The 23,685-nt window shown below is 45.9% G+C and overlaps 1 protein-coding gene across 1 annotated transcript in view; it reads left to right on the top strand.

The window, feature by feature from the left end:
• Positions 1-22,453, top strand: part of ddx31 (DEAD-box helicase 31) — a 45,915-nt gene extending 23,462 nt beyond the window's left edge. The window contains exons 18-20 of the mRNA XM_031890693.1: positions 6,148-6,259; positions 10,092-10,272; positions 21,992-22,453. Coding sequence (XP_031746553.1) covers positions 6,148-6,259; positions 10,092-10,272; positions 21,992-22,118 — 420 coding nt within the window. The 3' untranslated portion in view covers positions 22,119-22,453. The remainder of the gene's footprint in view (positions 1-6,147; positions 6,260-10,091; positions 10,273-21,991) is intronic.
• The last annotated feature ends 1,232 nt before the right edge of the window (positions 22,454-23,685 follow it).

Here is a 23,685-nt window from a genome sequence, read left to right on the forward strand (position 1 = left end):
ATAGTTTTATGGTATCTCTTTGTACAGGCTATGAGCAAACTTAGGGGGCTGTTCCTGCTGAATTGTGCTTAGTACAGGGGAATCCCTATGCTGCTATAGTTTTATGGTATCTCTCTGTACAGGCTATGAGCAAACTTAGGGGGCTGTTCCTGCTGAATTGTGCTTAGTACAGGGGAATCCCTATGCTGCCTAAAAAGGGACCTTGGTACTCAAAAAGGTTCCCATCTTTTGTTACCCGGAAATATATCACTGTTGCCCACATTCCCATCAGCCCCTGCCCCAGTGAGCTTACAATCTAAGGTCCCTATTACATTCCCATCAGCCCCTGCCCCAGTGAGCTTACAATCTAAGGTCCCTATCACATTCCCATCTGCCCCTGCCCCAGTGAGCTTACACTCTAAGGTCCCTATCACATTCCCATCAGCCCCTGTCCCAGTGGAGCTTACAATCTAAGGTCCCTATCACATTCCCATCAGTCCCTGCCCCAGTGGAGCTTACAATCTAAGGTCCCTATCACATTCCCATCAGTCCCTGCCCCAGTGAGCTTACAATCTAAGGGCCCTATCACATTCCCATCAGTCCCTGCCCCAGTGGAGCTTACAATCTAAGGTCCCTATCACATTCCCATCAGCCCCGGCCCCAGTGAGCTTACAATCTAAGGTCCCTATCACATTCCCATCAGTCCCTGCCCCAGTGAGCTTACAATCTAAGGTCCCTATCACATTCCCTTCAGCCCCTGCCCCAGTGAGCTTACAATCTAAGGTCCCTATCACATTCCCATCAGCCCTTGCCCCAGTGGAGCTTATAATCTAAGGCCCCTATCACATTCCCATCAGTCCCTGCCCCAGTGAGCTTACAATCTAAGGCCCCTATCCCATTCCCATCAGCCCCTGCCCCAGTGAGCTTACAATTTAAGGTCCCTATCACATTCCCATCAGTCCCTGCCCCAGTGAGCTTACAATCTAAGGTCCCTATCACATTCCCATCAGTCCCTGCCCCAGTGAGCTTACAATCTAAGGTCCCTATCACATTCCCATCAGCCCCTGCCCCAGTGAGCTTACAATCTAAGGCCCCTATCACATTCCCATCAGTCCCTGCCCCAGTGGAGTCACAGACACTAGGAGTAATTATATCATTATAAGGTCCCATTATAGATATATATATACGGTGTGTAAGGTGCCTTTGATGGTTGCAGCGAGCATTTGCCTTGCCGGGCGGCTATAACAGGCAGTGAGGATGGAGCAGGTGGCAGAGAGGGACAGACGGAAGAGCTGGATGGATGGTACCTAAGGAGAGCTGCACGCTGTAGAAGGCAGAAGCCTCCCCTGGCTTATCCCCCCCCTCCCTTTGTAATATATTGCCATATTATCACTAATCCCCTGGCAGTTGTGACATTGAGACAAGTCATCTGTCACTTAAGATTGAGCGCTCTTTAATTTTCTCCCGGAACTCACAGCAGGGTCTTCTTCAATTTGAGATCTTTATTGGAATTGTGAAGCCTCCCCTGCCTCTCGGCGGATCTCAGATCTATTCTGAGGGCCCCGTTACACGGAGTATACAGTAACCAGCAGAAGGATTCAGCCTCTGTTTATTTAACGCTTTGCAGGGATTTCTTTGTACTTAACCAACCCCGGACGCCCGTGCTTTCCAATATTACTTTAACAACTCCGCTCTAACGCCCGCTCCCTCCCCGCGCCCGCGTCTCATTAAATTGAAGGGAGTTAAGGGGAGCCGGGGGTGGAAGGGAGAAAAAGAGACAGAGAGAGAGAGTCGGCGAGAGTGTACGGGAGGGGTGGGCGGCTTGAGAATAGTATTTTTTTTTTCTCCATTATTAAAGTGCTTTAGTTTTAATAAGAGTGGATTGTGTCCACCTGGGGAATGTGTAACCGCAGTCATTTTGCATTCATATTAAAAATAATAATAATAAAGGAAAATAAGAAAGTTACAGAGAGCGCTGGAAAGTAGGACTTAAAGAGACAGAGCCTCGTTTACTGGGTCTTGGGCCAGGAGCTAGAGAATAACACAAGAAAAGGGAAAGTTGTGCTCAACCACTAAATTGTAAATCATTAGGCGGGGGTGCAATGAGGTTGTGACCACAAAATACATATAAACAACTGCAAAAATTCCTCTGCACTCACCCATTATCAATATGTAGAAATAGGACATTAGGTCATTTCTGTGCATTCAGCTACTAAGAAATGTCTTCCCTCCCCAAAAAGAGGGATTGTTTGTCCGTACATTGCAATATACTTCAAGCTGGCCAACCAAGTCAAAGTCTTAAATTACTTATATAGGTCAGTCAGTGTAGGACTGGCCAGAAGGGATGACTTTGACGTAGTTGGCCAGCTTGAAGTATATTGCCCAGAGCTAGAGGCCTACGGGTCACTCGCGTGGTGGGGACATCCTGACCGCTTTGTGGGTACTCGACCCAAGGAGAAAAGAAATAGGGGGTGAATTCGTGGCCATATAAACCCCATTTTGGGCGCCATGCAGCGTGGTGGGGACATTCTAACCGCTTTGTGGGTACTCGACCCAAGGAGAAAAGAAATAGGGGGTGAATTCGTGGCCATATAAACCCCATTTTGGGTGCCATGCAGCGTGGTGGGGACATTCTAACCGCTTTGTGGGTACCTGACCCAAGGAGAAAAGAAATAGGGGGTGAATTCGTGGCCATATAAACCCCATTTTGGGCGCCATGCAGCGTGGTGGGGACATTCTAACCGCTTTGTGGGTACCTGACCCAAGGAGAAAAGAAATAGGGGGTGAATTCGAGCCCATATAAACCCCATTTTGGGCGCCATGCAGCATGGTGGGGACATCCTGACCGCTTTGTGGGTACCCGACCCAAGGAGAAAAGAAATAGGGGGTGAATTCGAGCCCATATAAACCCCATTTTGGGCGCCATGCAGCGTGGTGGGGACATTCTAACCGCTTTGTGGGTACCTGACCCAAGGAGAAAAGAAATAGGGGGTGAATTCGTGGCCATATAAACCCCATTTTGGGCGCCATGCAGCGTGGTGGGGACATTCTAACCGCTTTGTGGGTACCTGACCCAAGGAGAAAAGAAATAGGGGGTGAATTCGTGGCCATATAAATGCCTTTTTGGGCGCCATGCAGCGTGGTGGGGGGCATCCTGACCGCTTTGTGGGTACCCGACCCAAGAAGAAAAGAAATAGGGGGTGGATTCGAGGCCATATAAACCCCATTTTGGGTGCCATGCAGCGGGAGTATTGTGGCACCTAGGGAACCTCCCGTTAATGTAATGAGTGGGAGTTTTATCACAACACACGAGCCATGAATTTCCTGTAAATAATAATATTATAATCGTACTTTGGGATGTCATCACTAAGAGATGTCATTTCTCTGGTACTTTTCTATAATAAATAATTCACCCACTGTTGTAAAATATGAGGATATTAGAAGTCCCTCGGGCCTTATCCCTCTATATGAAACTCCTCAGTGACTTGGAATCTTATATTTTACCATCGTTAGTACTTTATTCACTATAAATGACCCCTGTTGACAAATATAAGGATATTAGAAGTCACAGAGAGTCACGTGACCATATATAAAAGCATAGGGCTGAAGGAAGTCTGAGGGGACTTATAATATTCAACAAGGGGTACTTTATTTTAATACACAAATTGTCATTGAGTCATGTGACAAATTACATCACTAAGCACCAATTATAACTGGTCGGTGATGTTCTGAATGCCCACTTGTATGTTAGGGTTCTACCACTCCTACATGCCCTGTAGGTCAGGATGGGGTAAAATCTAGACCAATCTAAACTCCCACTGCCGAGTGTATGATTCCCTCTCCTGCCAAGGCAGCCTACTCGCAGCAAACTGCCGCCTTAATCTCTGTGCCAGCGTGGTTATATTTATCCACTCTCCCTGCTGCGGCCATGTAAGGGTGGGTTAGAAGCTTTTGGCCTCCAGCTGCCTGAGGGTTGGCTGCTGGCTGCGCCCACAAATGTTGGTGGGGCCCATGCCAAGCTTCATGCTCAGACTCCAACATTTAGAGAGCAGATAATGCATGGTGTGTTATTCTCCCCAGCCTGCATAGTGTGTGGCTCCTCAGTGACTTCTAATATCCTTATCATTTACAGTAGGGGGTACATTATCCCTTATAATACATGAGTGATACTCAGAGTTCCCTGTATAACTCAGCCTGCAGCCTTGTGCCTTTATATGGGGGGCACAGACCCCTCAGTGACTGCTAATATCCTTATCATTTACAGTAGGGGGTACATTATCCCTTATAATACATGAGTGATACTCAGAGTTCCCTGTATAACTCAGCCTGCAGCCTTGTGCCTTTATATGGGCACAGAACCCCTCAGTGACTGCTAATATCCTTATCATTTACAGTAGGGGGTACATTATCCCTTATAATACACGAGTGATACTCAGAGTTCCCTGTATAACTCAGCCTGCAGCCTTGTGCCTTTATATGGGCACAGAACCCCTCAGTGACTGCTAATATCCTTATCATTTACAGTAGGGGGTACATTATCCCTTATAATACATGAGTGATACTCAGAGTTCCCTGTATAACTCAGCCTGCAGCCTTGTGCCTTTATATGGGGGGCACAGAACCCCTCAGTGACTGCTAATATCCTTATCATTTACAGTAGGGGGTACATTATCCCTTATAATACATGAGTGATACTCAGAGTTCCCTGTATAACTCAGCCTGCAGCCTTGTGCCTTTATATGGGCACAGAACCCCTCAGTGACTGCTAATATCCTTATCATTTACAGTAGGGGGTACATTATCCCTTATAATACATGAGTGATACTCAGAGTTCCCTGTATAACTCAGCCAGCAGCCTTGTGCCTTTATATGGGCACAGAGCCCCTCAGTGACTGCTAATATCCTTATCATTTACAGTAGGGGGTACATTATCCCTTATAATACATGAGTGATACTCAGAGTTCCCTGTATAACTCAGCCTGCAGCCTTGTGCCTTTATATGGGCACAGAACCCCTCAGTGACTGCTAATATCCTTATCATTTACAGTAGGGGGTACATTATCCCTTATAATACATGAGTGATACTCAGAGTTCCCTGTATAACTCAGCCTGCAGCCTTGTGCCTTTATATGGGGGGCACAGAACCCCTCAGTGACTGCTAATATCCTTATCATTTACAGTAGGGGGTACATTATCCCTTATAATACATGAGTGATACTCCGAGTTCCCTGTATAACTCAGCCTGCAGCCTTGTGCCTTTATATGGGCACAGAACCCCTCAGTGACTGCTAATATCCTTATCATTTACAGTAGGGGGTACATTATCCCTTATAATACATGAGTGATACTCAGAGTTCCCTGTATAACTCAGCCTGCAGCCTTGTGCCTTTATATGGGCACAGAACCCCTCAGTGACTGCTAATATCCTTATCATTTACAGTAGGGGGTACATTATCCCTTATAATACATGAGTGATACTCAGAGTTCCCTGTATAACTCAGCCTGCAGCCTTGTGCCTTTATATGGGCACAGAACCCCTCAGTGACTGCTAATATCCTTATCATTTACAGTAGGGGGTACATTATCCCTTATAATACATGAGTGATACTCAGAGTTCCCTGTATAACTCAGCCTGCAGCCTTGTGCCTTTATATGGGGGGCACAGAACCCCTCAGTGACTGCTAATATCCTTATCATTTACAGTAGGGGGTACATTATCCCTTATAATACATGAGTGATACTCAGAGTTCCCTGTATAACTCAGAGGTATCTGTATATTGAGTGGTACCACGGGCCGTTCATGCTGCAGGCAGGCCGCCGCGCTAGGAATGATGGGAAGTGCAAGCAAACAGTAGGGGTGTACGCGCCTCTCCCCGGGTCTTATCTCTCTCTCTCCCTTAACACTTTTATTACAATGTAATTTCTCTACTTTTACCATTAATATTGGAAGGATTACCCTCGCCGGCCCTGGAGGGGTTTGCTGTGTCATTTTACTGTTATTAAATCTATTCTAAACTGCTTTATTATTCAGCGCCTTATGCTGAGTCTTTTAATTTAATCTCAGCCTGCCTCCTCCCCGATTGCCCCCCCCCCCATCCTCCTGCCCCCCCCCCATCCTCCTGCCCCCCTAGTACTCACTGCCCAATTCCTCTCTCTCTTTCCGTACAGAAATCGGAAGCTGCCGACCCCCAGACGGTGAGGGAACGAGCTACTGTCTTGCAGACTAAGTTCGAGGATTATGTTCATGCCAGCGCAGATACGGCCCTGCGGGCAAAGAAAGGTGAGGGGCCCCCGAAATGAACTACCCTGCCGTACTGAGAGACATATTATGTGCATAAACAAGCTGTACCCCCATACTGTACTGTCTAACGGAAACACTGGCACCTCCCTCCCATATGTATAAATACAAATATACAGAGAAGGAATGTTCTGGGCACACAATAAGCTGTACCCCCATACTGTACTGTCTAAGGGAAACACTATGGCACCTCCCTCCCATATGTATAAATACAAATATACAGAGAAGGAATGTTCTGGGCACACAATAAGCTGTACCCCCATACTGTACTGTCTAACGGAAACACTGGCACCTCCCTCCCATATGTATAAATACAAATATACAGAGAAGGAATGTTCTGGGCACACAATAAGCTGTACCCTCATACTGTACTGTCTAAGGGAAACACTATGGCACCTCCCTCCCATATGTATAAATACAAATATACAGAGAAGGAATGTTCTGGGCACACAATAAGCTGTACCCTCATACTGTACTGTCTAAGGGAAACACTATGGCACCTCCTACCCATATGTATAAATACATATATACAGAGAAGGAATGTTCTGGGCACACAATAAGCTGTACCCCCATACTAAACTGTCTAAGGGAAACACTATGGCACCTCCCTCCCATATGTATAAATACAAATATACAGAGAAGGAATGTTCTGGGCACACAATAAGCTGTACCCCCATACTGTACTGTCTAAGGGAAACACTATGGCACCTCCCTCCCATATGTATAAATACAAATATACAGAGAAGGAATGTTCTGGGCACACAATAAGCTGTACCCCCATACTGTACTGTCTAAGGGAAACACTATGGCACCTCCCTCCCATATGTATAAATACAAATATACAGAGAAGGAATGTTCTGGGCACACAATAAGCTGTACCCCCATACTGTACTGTCTAAGGGAAACACTATGGCACCTCCCTCCCATATGTATAAATACAAATATACAGAGAAGGAATGTTCTGGGCACACAATAAGCTGTACCCCCATACTGTACTGTCTAAGGGAAACACTATGGCACCTCCCTCCCATATGTATAAATACAAATATACAGAGAAGGAATGTTCTGGGCACACAATAAGCTGTACCCCCATACTGTACTGTCTAAGGGAAACACTATGGCAGCTCCCTCCCATATGTATAAATACAAATATACAGAGAAGGAATGTTCTGGGCACACAATAAGCTGTATCCTCATACTGTACTGTCTAAGGGAAACACTATGGCACCTCCCTCCCATATGTATAAATACAAATATACAGAGAAGGAATGTTCTGGGCACACAATAAGCTGTATCCTCATACTGTACTGTCTAAGGGAAACACTATGGCACCTCCCTCCCATATGTATAAATACAAATATACAGAGAAGGAATGTTCTGGGCACACAATAATCTGTACCCCCATACTGTACTGTCTAAGAGAAACACTATGGCACCTCCCTCCCATATGTATAAATACAAATATACAGAGAAGGAATATGCACAACAATGCTGCAGGCTGAGTTATACAGGGAACTCTGAGTATCACTCATGTATTATAAGGGATAATGTACCCCCTACTGTAAATGATAAGGATATTAGCAGTCACTGAGGGGTTCTGTGCCCCCCATATAAAGGCACAAGGCTGTAGGCTGAGTTATACAGGGAACTCTGAGTATCACTCATGTATTATAAGGGATAATGTACCCCCTACTGTAAATGATAAGGATATTAGCAGTCACTGAGGGGTTCTGTGCCCATATAAAGGCACAAGGCTGCAGGCTGAGTTATACAGGGAACTCTGAGTATCACTCATGTATTATAAGGGATAATGTACCCCCTACTGTAAATGATAAGGATATTAGCAGTCACTGAGGGGTTCTGTACCCATATAAAGGCACAAGGCTGCAGGCTGAGTTATACAGGGAACTCTGAGTATCACTCATGTATTATAAGGGATAATGTACCCCCTACTGTAAATGATAAGGATATTAGCAGTCACTGAGGGGTTCTGTGCCCCCCATATAAAGGCACAAGGCTGCAGGCTGAGTTATACAGGGAACTCTGAGTATCACTCATGTATTATAAGGGATAATGTACCCCCTACTGTAAATGATAAGGATATTAGCAGTCACTGAGGGGTTCTGTGCCCATATAAAGGCACAAGGCTGCAGGCTGAGTTATACAGGGAACTCTGAGGTAAGATTTCTAATATCTTTTTTATATTGAACTAGGAGGTACAATATTAATGTTTAAAGTGATATCACTAAGCATACTTGCAGAGACATATTTCTCAGGCTATTCATGGCTGTTATGTATCTTACTTGAGATATCTCCCACTATTGCTATTTGCTATCCTTTGATGGAAGAGCTGCTCATTGCTGGAAGCGCCATTCCCTGCTTAGTGCATGCGTATAGCGGCAGACTGGAGTGAGTTCTCATGTAGTTAATAGACTTGGGATCATGCACCTTTCCCTGTTAGAACAATATTGAGAGAGAGGATTTAGCCCTAACGCTCCTTCACACATTCCCAGGGACCTTGCTACCAGCAGCCTCCAAAATGACACTTTTTACCTTCATTACTGTTCATAAATGCGAATATCCAAGCGCAGCATCAGGGGATTACTACTGAGCCTCAAGTAAAGCCCTGCCTGCCTGCCAGCATGGGGGGAGCTGGGTTATTGCACAGAGATATGGTCACACACTTGGTCTGGCGATGGCAGCACTGTGCCGTCTTCCATTATACAGGCAGCACAGTATGAGTTATAGCTAGATAACTATGTGCCCAGAACATTCCTTCTCTGTATATTTGTATTTATACATATGGGTAGGAGGTGCCATAGTATTTCCCTTAGACAGTACAGTATGGGGGTACAGCTTATTGTGTGCCCAGAACATTCCTTCTCTGTATATTTGTATTTATACATATGGGTAGGAGGTGCCATAGTATTTCCCTTAGACAGTACAGTATGGGGGTACAGCTTATTGTGTGCCCAGAACATTCCTTCTCTGTATATTTGTATTTGTACATATGGGAGGGAGGTGCCATAGTGTTTCCCTTAGACAGTACAGTATGGGGGTACAGCTTATTGTGTGCCCAGAACATTCCTTCTCTGTATATTTGTATTTATACATATTGGAGGGAGGTGCCATAGTGTTTCCCCTTAGACAGTACAGTATGGGGGTACAGCTTATTGTGTGCCCAGAACATTCCTTCTCTGTATATTTGTATTTATACATATGGGACGGAGGTGCCATAGTGTTTCCCTTAGACAGTACAGTATGAGGGTACAGCTTATTGTGTGCCCAGAACATTCCTTCTCTGTATATTTGTATTTATACATATGGGAAGGAGGTGCCATAGTGTTTCCCTTAGACAGTACAGTATGGGGGTACAGCTTATTGTGTGCCCAGAACATTCCTTCTCTGTATATTTGTATTTATACATATGGGAGGGAGGTGCCATAGTGTTTCCCTTAGACAGTACAGTATGAGGGTACAGCTTATTGTGTGCCCAGAACATTCCTTCTCTGTATATTTGTATTTATACATATGGGAAGGAGGTGCCATAGTGTTTCCCCCAGTACAGGAAATTATTATAGCTTATTATCTGCATAGAACATTCTTTCTTATTGAACTGAGACAGATGTATTTGTGCCCAAGCCCCTAGGATTACCCGTGTAGCACTGAGCTATAGTACCTGCATGTTTAGATTGCTGTTATTATTACATTTGCAGTTTAATTTACCCTCCAACATCGCATTGAGTTAATATTGCTGTGTTTCATTGATTTCCCAAGTCCCAGCTTGACTAATCCATTGTCTCTTGCTTTCCAGCGCTGCAGTCTTACATCCGCTCCTATGCCACCTACCCCAAGAACCTCAAACACATCTTCCACATCCGTTCCTTGCACCTGGGCCACGTGGCAAAGAGTTTCGGCTTGCGAGACGCCCCGCACAGCCTCAGCCGACAGTTAGCAGGGAGCCCCAGTAAGCAAAGCAAAGGCAAACCGAAGAGGTAAGATTTGGCATGTCCCTGGGTTACTCACACCGCCCCCACCAAACAGCACCACTCTCCAATAAGCAGTTTGAGATGCTGTCTGGTTGCTAGGGTCTTCTTTACCCTAGCAACCAGGCAGTGGTTGAAATTAGAGACTAGCATATGAATAGGGAAGGGACTGGATCGACAGATATGTAATAAAAAGTAACAATAATAATAAAATTGTAGCCTTACAGAGCAGTAGTTACGGGGCTGCCGGGGTCAGTGACCCCACATGTAAAAACTGGAAATATACAAAAAGACAAGTATTCCAAAAACTATAACTAATAACTATTCGTTGGCAAACAATGTATTGTTGTGTAAGTCTTTTCACCTCTTATCGAAACCCCTGAAGTTACAATGGAATTCTAGGAAAGAATGCTGCATTGTGGGTATAAAAACGGCACTTGTGCCAATAAGGAATTTCGGTACTTCCCATATCAGTGTATTGGGTGCACCAGGGGTTTTCCAATGCATTTCACGTCGGGCAAGCGGCAAAAGGGGGGTGTCTTTGTATCCCCTCGGCAGAGACAGGGGGGGCTCTATAGATTTTCTTCAAATCCTTTCGGGCAGATGGGAGGTGGGCTCACCCCCCACCTTCCCTTGAATTCCCAGTGACTAGGGGGATTTAAAAGGGGCTTTATTTAGGGAAGAATAGCGCGATTAGTAGATACCATGCAACACGGCTTTGAGTCCCACGCGGCTGTGAGAGATCGGGAGAGGTGTAACATGCGATTAGGGTGAGGGGGCACACAATCCGTCCCGTCCCCCCCCCCCCGATGAGGAGTAGAACAGAGAGCGCAGGGATTGGGAACTCCTGGGGAGCACGAGAGCACTAAATTTGTTCCCATGTTTCACATTACAAAGGATCATTTAAACATCTTAAAAGATTATCAGAGAATCATTAAATGGACATTTTCCCTTTTTTAAATGCCCAATCCTGCGTTTCTGGGCCCCAGTTATAGAAGCAGAGAAGGGGACTTACATGCAGTAGATCTGGCGGCTCATTGGTGGACTGATCTGGCTTTGGATATGCCCTCAGCTCTGCCCTCCTTACCTTCTGTGGTCTGGCCCTGCCACAAAGGACCCATTATCCAGAAAGCTCCGAATTATGGAAAGCCAGTCTCCAATAGACTCCATTTTAATCAAATAATTTGGATTTTTAAAATTGATTCCCTTTTTCTCTGTAATAATAAAACAGTACCTGTACTTGATCCCAACTAAGATATAATTACCCCTTATTGGGGCAGAACAGCCCTATTGGGTTTATTTAATGGTTAAATGATTCCCTTTTCTCTGTAATAATAAAACAGTACCTGTACTTGATCCCAACTAAGATATAATTACCCCTTATTGGGGGCAGAACAGCCCTATTGGGTTTATTTCATGGTTAAATGATTCCCTTTTCTCTGTAATAATAAAACAGTACCTGTACTTGATCCCAACTAAGATATAATTACCCCTTATTGGGGGCAGAACAGCCCTATTGGGTTTATTTAATGGTTAAATGATTCCCTTTTCTCTGTAATAATAAAACAGTACCTGTACTTGATCCCAACTAAGATATAATTGCCCCTTATTGGGGGCAGAACAGCCCTATTGGGTTTATTTAATGGTTAAATGATTCCCTTTTCTCTGTAATAATAAAACAGTACCTGTACTTGATCCCAACTAAGATATAATTACCCCTTATTGGGGGCAGAACAGCCCTATTGGGTTTTTTTCATGGTTAAATGATTCCCTTTTCTCTGTAATAATAAAACAGTACCTGTACTTGATCCCAACTAAGATATAATTACCCCTTATTGGGGGCAGAACAGCCCTATTGGGTTTATTTCATGGTTAAATGATTCCCTTTTCTCTGTAATAATAAAACAGTACATGTACTTGATCCCAACTAAGATATAATTACCCCTTATTGGGGCAGAACAGCCCTATTGGGTTGATTTAATGGTTAAATGATTCCTTTTTCTCTATAATAATAAAACAGTACCTGTACTTGGTCCCAACTAAGATATAATTACCCCTTATTGGGGCAGAACAGCCCTATTGGGTTTATTTAATGGTTAAATGATTCCCTTTTCTCTGTAATAATAAAACAGTACCTGTACTTGATCCCAACTAAGATATAATTACCCCTTATTGGGGGCAGAACAGCCCTATTGGGTTTATTTAATGGTTAAATGATTCCCTTTTCTCTGTAATAATAAAACAGTACCTGTACTTGATCCCAACTAAGATATAATTACCCCTTATTGGGGGCAGAACAGCCCTATTGGGTTTATTTAATGGTTAAATGATTCCCTTTTCTCTGTAATAATAAAACAGTACCTGTACTTGAGCCATACAGGGCCATTTCAGCTGCAGGTATTTAGGACCACATTGGCTCCTTGATGCGGCCCTCGTTCCAATGGCCCATATACCCGTAATTAAATTCAGTCATTTGGCTCTAAACATTCATATTCTGAGAAAATTTGCAATTGGTCTTCGTTTTTTATTATTTGTGGTTTTTCAGTTATTTAGCCTTATGTGCTGTAGCTCTCCACTTTGGTTGCTAGGGCCTTGTTTCTAACATACTAAAACCTAACCTAAAGGGGTTGTTTACATTTAGTACAATGTAGATAGTAATATTCTAAGACAATTTGCAACTTGTCTTCATTTTTTATTATTTTTAGTTTTTTTTAATTATTTCAATTTTTGTTTAGCAGCTCTCCAGTTTGGAGTTTCAGCAGCTATTTGGTTGCTAGGGTCCATATCACCTGAGCAACCAGGGAGTGAGTTGAATGTGAGTGACCGATGTATTTATAGGAGAGGACCTGAATAGAAGAATTTGTTATATAAAGTAACAATTAAACTGTAGCCTTGCAGAGCAATAGTTTTTTTGGCTGCCGGGGTCAGTGACCCCCTTTGGAAAGCTGGGAAGAGGCAGAAGAAGGCAAATAATGAAAAAACGATAACAAATAAATAACAAAGACCAATTGAAAAGTTGCTTGGAATTGATTATCCTATAACATGACAGTAGAACTCTCCGGGATAAAAAATGTCCCTGCTTGGCACGTGGGGCACCGGCACATCAGATACAGAGCGGTGTTACTGTGCATTTGCTGAGCATTTGGATAACAGATGTGGCTTCTCTTTCCCTTTGAGACCATTACTCTGTTATTAACAGATTAGGAATTCCGGCCATAAAGCATGACGGAGCTGCCTGCCTTCTCCTTTCTGTCCTCCCCCCCCCCCCCCCCCCCCACAAAAATGGCAGTGAGACAAACGCCCAGCTCCGCACTATTCTCCATTGCATATTGTTTTCATGCAGGACTTAAACCCCTTTTATTTTGATGATAATATTTGGAGGTAATCCTGCTCGTTTCCTGCTGTCCGATTTAGCTCCATTTAATGGACCTCTCCCAGTTTTTTTGTAAGCAGGGGAACAAATTCCGTCTGCGGAATAATGTCACTTTCTAGAGAGCGCCGACCTGGCTGGCGTATACACAATAGCCCCAGAACGGCTCCATCAGGCCCCTGGAATAAGCTTGTTTCATACCTTGTCATGCCTGAAAGGGAACCAGCTTAAACCCCAATTAAAAAGAGACTGGGTGCCATTTTGTTGGTAATGACTCTGATCCCTTTGAGCGTAACGGCCCGGGATAAGTACGTGGAAAGGGGCAGCAGGGCAGTCTGTGCCCCCCCCCCCCCAAGGGAATGACAAGTTGTGCCGTTGTGTCTGGGCATGTTAGCCTGTCACCAGATGTCCACTCCCCATTGCTCAGCGTATAATTACCGGCGGCCTTCCTGGACATGCCGTGGCACCCACACCACTGGGAATAGGTTGGAAGCACAGGATTGGGCTAATAGTGCTTGTTTGTAGGAGATTAAGCATTATTCATATAATTAGCCACTGATTAGGGAAATGGCATTGGTGTCATTCGGACCCGGCTCTAAAAAACATGGTAGTCGCATTGTGTGGCTTAAGAGTAGGTATCCATGCTAGCGGGAGGGTACCTGCAATCAGAGCATTTGCTGCCACATTTTCCTTGGGTTGGGTTTGGGGAGGCACACTTACAGGTGCAGAGGCACACTTAATGGCACCCTATGGTAGGCATACCTAAAGGCACCCTATGGGAGGCACACTTAATGGCACCCTATGGTAGGCATACCTAAAGGCACCCTATGGGAGGCACACTTAATGGCACCCTATGGGAGGCACACTTAAAGGCACCCTATGGGAGGCACACCTAAAGGCACCCTATGGGGGGCACACCTAAAGGCACCCTTTGGGAGGCACACCTATTGGCACCCTTTGGGAGGCACACCTATTGGCACCCTATGGGAGGCACACCTATTGGCACCCTATGGGAGGCACACCTATTGGCACCCTATGGGAGGCACACCTATTGGCACCCTATGGGAGGCACACCTATTGGCACCCTATGGGAGGCACACCTATTGGCACCCTATGGGAGGCACGCCTAAAGGCACCCTATGGGAGGCACACCTAATGGCACCCTATGGGAGGCACACCTAAAGGCACCCTATGGGAGGCACACCTAAAGGCACTCTATGGGAGGCACACCTAAAGGCACCCTATGGGAGGCACACCTAAAGGCACCCTATGGGAGGCACACCTAAAGGCACCCTATGGGAGGCACACCTAAAGGCACCCTATGGGAGGCACACCTAAAGACACCCTATGGGAAGCACACCTAAAGGCACTCTATGGGAGGCACACCTAAAGGCACCCTATGGGAGGCACACCTAAAGGCACCCTATGGGAGGCACACCTAAAGGCACCCTATGGGAGGCACACCTAAAGGCACCCTATGGGAGGCACACCTAAAGGCACCCTATGGGAGGCACGCCTAAAGGCACCCTATGGGAGGCACACCTAAAGGCACCCTATGGGAGGCACGCCTAAAGGCACCCTATGGGAGGCACACCTAAAGGCACCCTATGGGTGGCACGCCTAATGGCACCCTATGGGAGGCACGCCTAAAGGCACCCTATGGGTGGCACGCCTAATGGCACCCTATGGGAGGCACACCTAAAGGCACCCTATGGGTGGCACGCCTAATGGCACCCTATGGGAGGCACACCTAAAGGCACCCTATGGGTGGCACGCCTAATGGCACCCTATGGGAGGCACACCTAAAGGCACCCTATGGGAGGCACACCTAAAGGCACCCTATGGATAAAGGCACACCTGAAGACACCCTATGCCATAAACCTTAAATTGGTAGTTCACCTTTAAGTTAACTTCTTTGTATGTTATAGAATGGCCTGTTCTTAGCAACTTCTCAGTTGGTCTTCATTTATTATTAATTATAGTTTGCCTCTATCTTTTCATGCTTTCAAATGGGGGTCACCGACCCCAGCTGCCAAACACCTCTTGCTCTGTGAGGCTACAATTTTATTCTTATTGCCACTTTATACTACTTATCTTTCTATTCTGCCCCTTCCTTATTCATATTCCAGCTTCTTATCCATGCCACTGCCTGGTTGCTAGGGGAATTTGAACCCCAGCAACCAAATAGCTTCTGAAATTCCAAACTGCTGAACAAAACGCGGAATACTTCAAAATCTACTGAAAATAAATAAAGACCAATTGCAAATTGTCTCAATATCAGTCTGTACATCATACTAAATGTTAATTTTAAGATGAACTACTAATGGCACGTGGGGTAGCAGTGGTCAAAACACCCAATTTGCAACTGGTCTAGAAGTGGCCGTATCTGGGCCAATAAACGCAGCCTACTTAGCTTTACCAGTGGCAGATTTTAGGCCTATGTATGGGGTCCCGTACTGCCTACCCCCCCCGACCTTCCTTGTGGCCCTATAATAAGGTTACAAAAGCCCCTATGGGCAGGGTTATCTTGGCCAAACACCTGAGTGATTCCAGGTTCTTTCTCCCTGTAAGGTGCTGCCTCTGCCACTCACCCCGCAGCCTGAGCCTGTAATTACTGGGGGATTAGCCGCGGCTGATGAGGCCAATTCTGCCTCTGTCCCCCCTACTGTGTGGCACCAATCCCCCAGCTACAGCCCGTGCCTCTGTCTCCAGGTTACTTCTTATTAGGCTCCTACTGCCTCCAATTGCATTTCTGCTCACACTGCTGGCTGCATATTTGTATTTATATCTTTATTTTCTCCCACTCTATTTAGGGCTAAGTCTTGTTAAAGCACCGGCTCATTAAACACTCTAGGATGTGGGTAATTTCATGGCTGATCCTGTCCAATTCTCTCTTATTAGCCTGTTTGAGGCAGCAGGCTGCCTCTTTAAATGGAAATATGAAATATCCGTATTTCCTAGACCGTACAGTATGAGGGTACAGCTTATTGTGTGCCCAGAACATTCCTTCTCTGTATATTTGTATTTATACATATGGGAGGGAGGTGCCATAGTGTTTCCCTTAGACAGTACAGTATGAGGGTACAGCTTATTGTGTGCCCAGAACATTCCTTCTCTGTATATTTGTATTTATACATATGGGAGGGAGGTGCCATAGTGTTTCCCTTAGACAGTACAGTATGGGGGTACAGCTTATTGTGTGCCCAGAACATTCCTTCTCTGTATATTTGTATTTATACATATGGGAGGGAGGTGCCATAGTGTTTCCCTTAGACAGTACAGTATGAGGGTACAGCTTATTGTGTGCCCAGAACATTCCTTCTCTGTATATTTGTATTTATACATATGGGAGGGAGGTGCCATAGTGTTTCCCTTAGACAGTACAGTATGGGGGTACAGCTTATTGTGTGCCCAGAACATTCCTTCTCTGTATATTTGTATTTATACATATGGGAGGGAGGTGCCATAGTGTTTCCCTTAGACAGTACAGTATGGGGTACAGCTTATTGTGTGCCCAGAACATTCCTTCTCTGTATATTTGTATTTATACATATGTGAGGGAAGTGCCATAGTGTTTCCCTTAGACAGTACAGTATGGGGGTACAGCTTATTGTGTGCCCAGAACATTCCTTCTCTGTATATTTGTATTTATACATATGTGAGGGAAGTGCCATAGTGTTTCCCTTAGACAATACAGTATGGGGGTACAGCTTATTGTGTGCCCAGAACATTCCTTCTCTGTATATTTGTATTTATACATATGGGAGGGAGGTGCCATAGTGTTTCCCTTAGACAATACAGTATGGGGGTACAGCTTATTGTGTGCCCAGAACATTCCTTCTCTGTATATTTGTATTTATACATATGGGAGGGAGGTGCCATAGTGTTTCCCTTAGACAGTACAGTATGGGGGTACAGCTTATTGTGTGCCCAGAACATTTCTTCTCTGTATATTGTGTGTATTGTGGCACAAGGCTGCAGGCTTGTGTTATACAGGGAACTCTGAGTATCACTCATGTATTATAAGGGATAATGTACCCCCTACTGTAAATGATAAGGATATTAGCAGTCACTGAGGAGTTCTGTGCCCATATAAAGGCACAAGGCTGCAGGCTGAGTTATACAGGGAACTCTGAGTATCACTCATGTATTATAAGGGATAATGTACCCCCTACTGTAAATGATAAGGATATTAGCAGTCACTGAGGGGTTCTGTGCCCATATAAAGGCACAAGGCTGCAGGCTGAGTTATACAGGGAACTCTGAGTATCACTCATGTATTATAAGGGATAATGTACCCCCTACTGTAAATGATAAGGATATTAGCAGTCACTGAGGGGTTCTGTGCCCATATAAAGGCACAAGGCTGCAGGCTGAGTTATACAGGGAACTCTGAGTATCACTCATGTATTATAAGGGATAATGTACCCCCTACTGTAAATGATAAGGATATTAGCAGTAACTGAGGGGTTCTGTGCCCATATAAAGGCACAAGGCTGCAGGCTGAGTTATACAGGGAACTCTGAGTATCACTCATGTATTATAAGGGATAATGTACCCCCTACTGTAAATAATGTTATAATATAGAAGTTTCAGGGAGTCATGTGACACAAGTTATATCACGGGCTCCTATAATAACTAGTGACAGGGCTGGTTAGCGCTTACACAGATGTATATTACATGACACACGGGGCTGGCGTGTAGCTGATTAAGGCTACTTGCCGCTAGGAAGGGGCAGGTATCTGACAGGCGCACATTAGCTCGGCTTTGCCATCCGGCCGCAGGAAATGACAGCTTCCTAACGAGCAGCTAATAACGGCGAGGGGGGGATCTGCACAGATTTGCTTTTACATAACTAGTTGTTAATGTTACAAGGTGCTGTGTTTATTTGGGGACAGCTCCATTAATGACCTGTTTAATTGCGGCCCGTGGGGACGCCCAGCAGAGCCGTTTTGTACAATCTCCTGACAAGGGAAGCACTGCCTGTCATTAGCGCAGGTGAATGCGGCTTAATGACTCCACTAATTATCCCATCTGTGTGCAGCTAAAGCAGCCCATACACCTGTACTGGCCTTGGCTCCCATTGGTGGAGGGCAACCTTAGCAGCTTTAACCCTGGAACCCCTTTCTTCACCTATTGGGGGGGCCTATTGTTCTTTACATGTCCCTAAATAAGCAATCACTGGCCAATTAACCCTGTAACACTCCATGGGGGCTATGTATTAAAGGAAAACTATACCCCCAAACAATGTAGGTCTCTATACAAATATATTGCATAAACTGCCCATAAGTAAAACCCTGCTTCATCTAAATAAACCATTTTCATATAAATATACTTTTTTAGCAGTATGTGCCATTGGGTAATCCTAAATAGGAAACTGCCATTTTAAGTACTAAGGGCCGCCCCCTGGGATCATAGGATTCACAGTGCACACAAACAAGCCAAGGCACACATACATGCTAGGCCCCATCAGCCAATGACTGGGCAGAGTTCTGTCGTTTGCTCCCACACTACTTCCTGTTACAGTTAGAGCTGCATCACTTCCTGTCAGCTGATCTCTGAGGGAGCACACAGCCCATCACTAAATGGCGGCTCAAGGGAAAGGATGTAAAAGGGCAATATTTACTGATATATATATTCCAGTTTGGCGAGCTTCTTTAATAGGTCACTTAATATGATATAAACTGTCTGTTGGTTACGTATTCATTCTGGGGGTGTAGTTTTCCTTTAAAAGGCACTAAGTTGGCCCAGGAGCAGTTATCCATAGCAACCAATCAGAAGGTAAAATTTACGGGTCACCTGTTTTAAAAGCAAATGTCTCATTGGTTGCTATGGGTTACTGCTCAAAGTAAAAAAAGTCAAATTCAACCTTGGCCTCTGACATCAGCATGACATCACTGTGTGACCTCACTGTTGATTCTTGGAGGCTCTGGGGAGTAAGCCTGGAGGATGCTATTGCTCAGGGTGGAGCTGTGGTGCTTTAGAACTGAGGGGAACCTCCAAGGAGAACCCCTTACGTAATACTAATCTACATTTTATTTGAGATTTTTATTTAACCGCATTAAGGTGGCACTAAACTGCCAACGGGCATCCCTGCCCCATTCCTCCTGGGCTCCCCATCTTTGTATCTGGAAGGCACCCATCTATCTGTACAGAACAAAGTGTCCCTTTGATACCCCGTCTGCATTAAGAGCAATACAACCCGGGACATGGTGCAAGAAAACATGGCCGTTTGTGCCTTGCCCCTAGCCGCATTGTATTAAATGGGCCCCACAGCCTTTAGCTATGAAGAACTGAAGCGGCTCACATATTTGGCCCAGTTTTGCCTTTGTGTATCTATATGTGAGTTAGCGCTTGGCACAACTAACCCGTGGGGCACGGGAACGTCCAAGACGTTCAGAGCATTCATTGGGTTAAACCTGTGGCCCACTAACCAAAGCTTTAAGAACCTAGTCTGCCATTTGTACCCTGTACCAAGGCCTGTGCCAACTGTAGCAGCCATGCCAATGTTCCTGGCACAAGCGCCAACAGCTGTACTATTGCTGAGTGTGACCGGCTGTACTAATGCTGAGTGTGACCGGCTGTACTATTGCTGAGTGTGACCGGCTGTACTAATGCTGAGTGTGACCGGCTGTACTATTGCTGAGTGTGACCGGCTGTACTATTGCTGAGTGTGACCGGCTGTACTAATGCTGAGTGTGACCGGCTGTACTAATGCTGAGTGTGACCGGCTGTACTATTGCTGAGTGTGACCGGCTGTACTATTGCTGAGTGTGACCGGCTGTACTATTGCTGAGTGTGACCGGCTGTACTATTGCTGAGTGTGACCGGCTGTACTAATGCTGAGTGTGACCGGCTGTACTAATGCTGAGTGTGACCGGCTGTACTAATGCTGAGTGTGACCGGCTGTACTATTGCTGAGTGTGACCGGCTGTACTAATGCTGAGTGTGACCGGCTGTACTAATGCTGAGTGTGACCGGCTGTACTATTGCTGAGTGTGACCGGCTGTACTAATGCTGAGTGTGACCGGCTGTACTATTGCTGAGTGTGACCGGCTGTACTATTGCTGAGTGTGACCGGCTGTACTATTGCTGAGTGTGACCGGCTGTACTATTGCTGAGTGTGACCGGCTGTACTATTGCTGAGTGTGACCGGCTGTACTATTGCTGAGTGTGACCGGCTGTACTATTGCTGAGTGTGACCGGCTGTGCTAATGCTGAGTGTGACCGGCTGTGCTAATGCTGAGTGTGACCGGCTGTACTATTGCTGAGTGTGACCGGCTGTACTATTGCTGAGTGTGACCGGCTGTACTATTGCTGAGTGTGACCGGCTGTACTATTGCTGAGTGTGACCGGCTGTACTATTGCTGAGTGTGACCGGCTGTACTATTGCTGAGTGTGACCGGCTGTACTATTGCTGAGTGTGACCGGCTGTACTAATGCTGAGTGTGACCGGCTGTACTAATGCTGAGTGTGACCGGCTGTACTAATGCTGAGTGTGACCGGCTGTACTATTGCTGAGTGTGACCGGCTGTACTAATGCTGAGTGTGACCGGCTGTACTAATGCTGAGTGTGACCGGCTGTACTATTGCTGAGTGTGACCGGCTGTACTAATGCTGAGTGTGACCGGCTGTACTATTGCTGAGTGTGACCGGCTGTACTATTGCTGAGTGTGACCGGCTGTACTATTGCTGAGTGTGACCGGCTGTACTATTGCTGAGTGTGACCGGCTGTACTATTGCTGAGTGTGACCGGCTGTACTATTGCTGAGTGTGACCGGCTGTACTAATGCTGAGTGTGACCGGCTGTGCTAATGCTGAGTGTGACCGGCTGTACTATTGCTGAGTGTGACCGGCTGTACTATTGCTGAGTGTGACCGGCTGTACTATTGCTGAGTGTGACCGGCTGTACTATTGCTGAGTGTGACCGGCTGTACTATTGCTGAGTGTGACCGGCTGTACTATTGCTGAGTGTGACCGGCTGTACTATTGCTGAGTGTGACCGGCTGTACTATTGCTGAGTGTGGACCGCTGTACTATTGCTGAGTGTGACCGGCTGTACTATTGCTGAGTGTGACCGGCTGTACTATTGCTGAGTGTGACCGGCTGTACTATTGCTGAGTGTGACCGGCTGTACTATTGCTGAGTGTGACCGGCTGTACTATTGCTGAGTGTGACCGGCTGTACTATTGCTGAGTGTGACCGGCTGTACTATTGCTGAGTGTGACCGGCTGTACTATTGCTGAGTGTGACCGGCTGTACTATTGCTGAGTGTGACCGGCTGTACTATTGCTGAGTGTGACCGGCTGTACTATTGCTGAGTGTGACAGTAAACCCGACTGTGTGGTTATTTTACAGGGCTGATACGCACAAGAAGAGATCCAAGCAGCGCTTTTCCGACTTGCTGCGCTCCGAGTACGCCAGTGGCTTGGCTCCTAAGCCCAAGAAAGCCACCAAGCCGGGGACTGAGGGGTCCCAGACGTGAAACCGCCCCACGAGAGACATGTGGAATACAGACGGTGATGGGGGTATAACAACACAAACACAGAATATTCTACGACGAACCCATCATAACTGCAGGAGCAACACCTTGGGTGCCATAGCTATAGCCTTTGTGCTGCCAGCACCTACCCCAGGTCACGCACGGGTGCAGTAATAATGAGAGGATGTGCTGGAGGTGCCATGCTGCTTGCCGTAGCTGAGAGCCTCTCTGTTGTTCTATAGAGAGCATCTCAGCCAATATGGCAGCTCCTACCCCCATGTATAAATGCAAAGGCTGCCGTAGTTCTGTTAATAGAAATAAAAGGTAGATATAACTCAGTCTGGCGATTGCTTATTCCAAATAACTCATGCCCTCATATCCCTGTTCCGTCCCCCTAAAGGCTTGTCGAAGTCGCAATAGGGCGGGGCATTAACCCTCCCCAGTACGGGGCCCTTCACTGTGGCAGTTAATTAAAAGTGTTTGTGCAAGCTCAGAACAAGAATGAGCCCACAGTGTCTCTGATCTCTGCATTGTCCCTATGGGTAATCCATCCTCTTTCTGCCTTCCCTCCCCTGCTGGACTCCATTGTTCCGCCCTAAACCCCACGCTGGGAGATGGACAGGGGACAGCGACTGAGGTTTTGTTCCCAACTTGGAGAACTAAAGGGAGAGGCTCATAAAGATGTCACGGGGGTCGTGGGGATCTTGATTTTTCCCTAACGCCTATTGTTTGTCATTGTAGGGGCAGTGACCGAGCTCAGCACGAGCCGTATAGCAATGTTGTGCTGCGCTGCCAGCAGTATGGCGCTCTTTCCCACACCTACAGGGGCCTGTGATCCCCCCTGTGAGGGGCTGCGCCATCTCGTTTACTCCGTCCCACAAGGTGATTGGCTGCTTGTGATTGTATGCAGGTATCAGCCATATGTTCTAGGCACACAATAAGCTGTACCCCCATACTGTACTGTCTAAGGGAAACACTATGGCACCTCCTACCCATATGTATACATACAAATATACAGAGAAGGAATGTTCTGGGCACACAATAAGCTGTACCCCCATACTGTACTGTCTAAGGGAAACACTATGGCACCTCCCTCCCATATGTATAAATACAAATATACAGAGAAGGAATGTTCTGGGCACACAATAAGCTGTACCCCCATACTGTACTGTCTAAGGGAAACACTATGGCACCTCCCTCCCATATGTATAAATACAAATATACAGAGAAGGAATGTTCTGGGCACACAATAAGCTGTACCCCCATACTGTACTGTCTAAGGGAAACACTATGGCACCTCCCTCCCATATGTATAAATACAAATATACAGAGAAGGAATGTTCTGGGCACACAATATATTATATATATTATAAAGATATTATTCTTTATAGTGTGGGTTCCCCAACCTGCTGCTCGTCACTCATATTATTCTCTCTCTCTGCGACGTACAAGGAAGATTAAACATTATTTTTCTTTCCATATATTTTTTTCCTTTCCATTTTGTCTGTGTAAGAGTGAGCGTCCCCCTTCCCATACCCCAGAGCGAGCAGCACGCCGCCCCCTCCGCCAA

This window comes from Xenopus tropicalis, chromosome 8 (assembly GCF_000004195.4).
Source record: "Xenopus tropicalis strain Nigerian chromosome 8, UCB_Xtro_10.0, whole genome shotgun sequence".
Lineage (NCBI taxonomy): Eukaryota > Metazoa > Chordata > Amphibia > Anura > Pipidae > Xenopus > Xenopus tropicalis.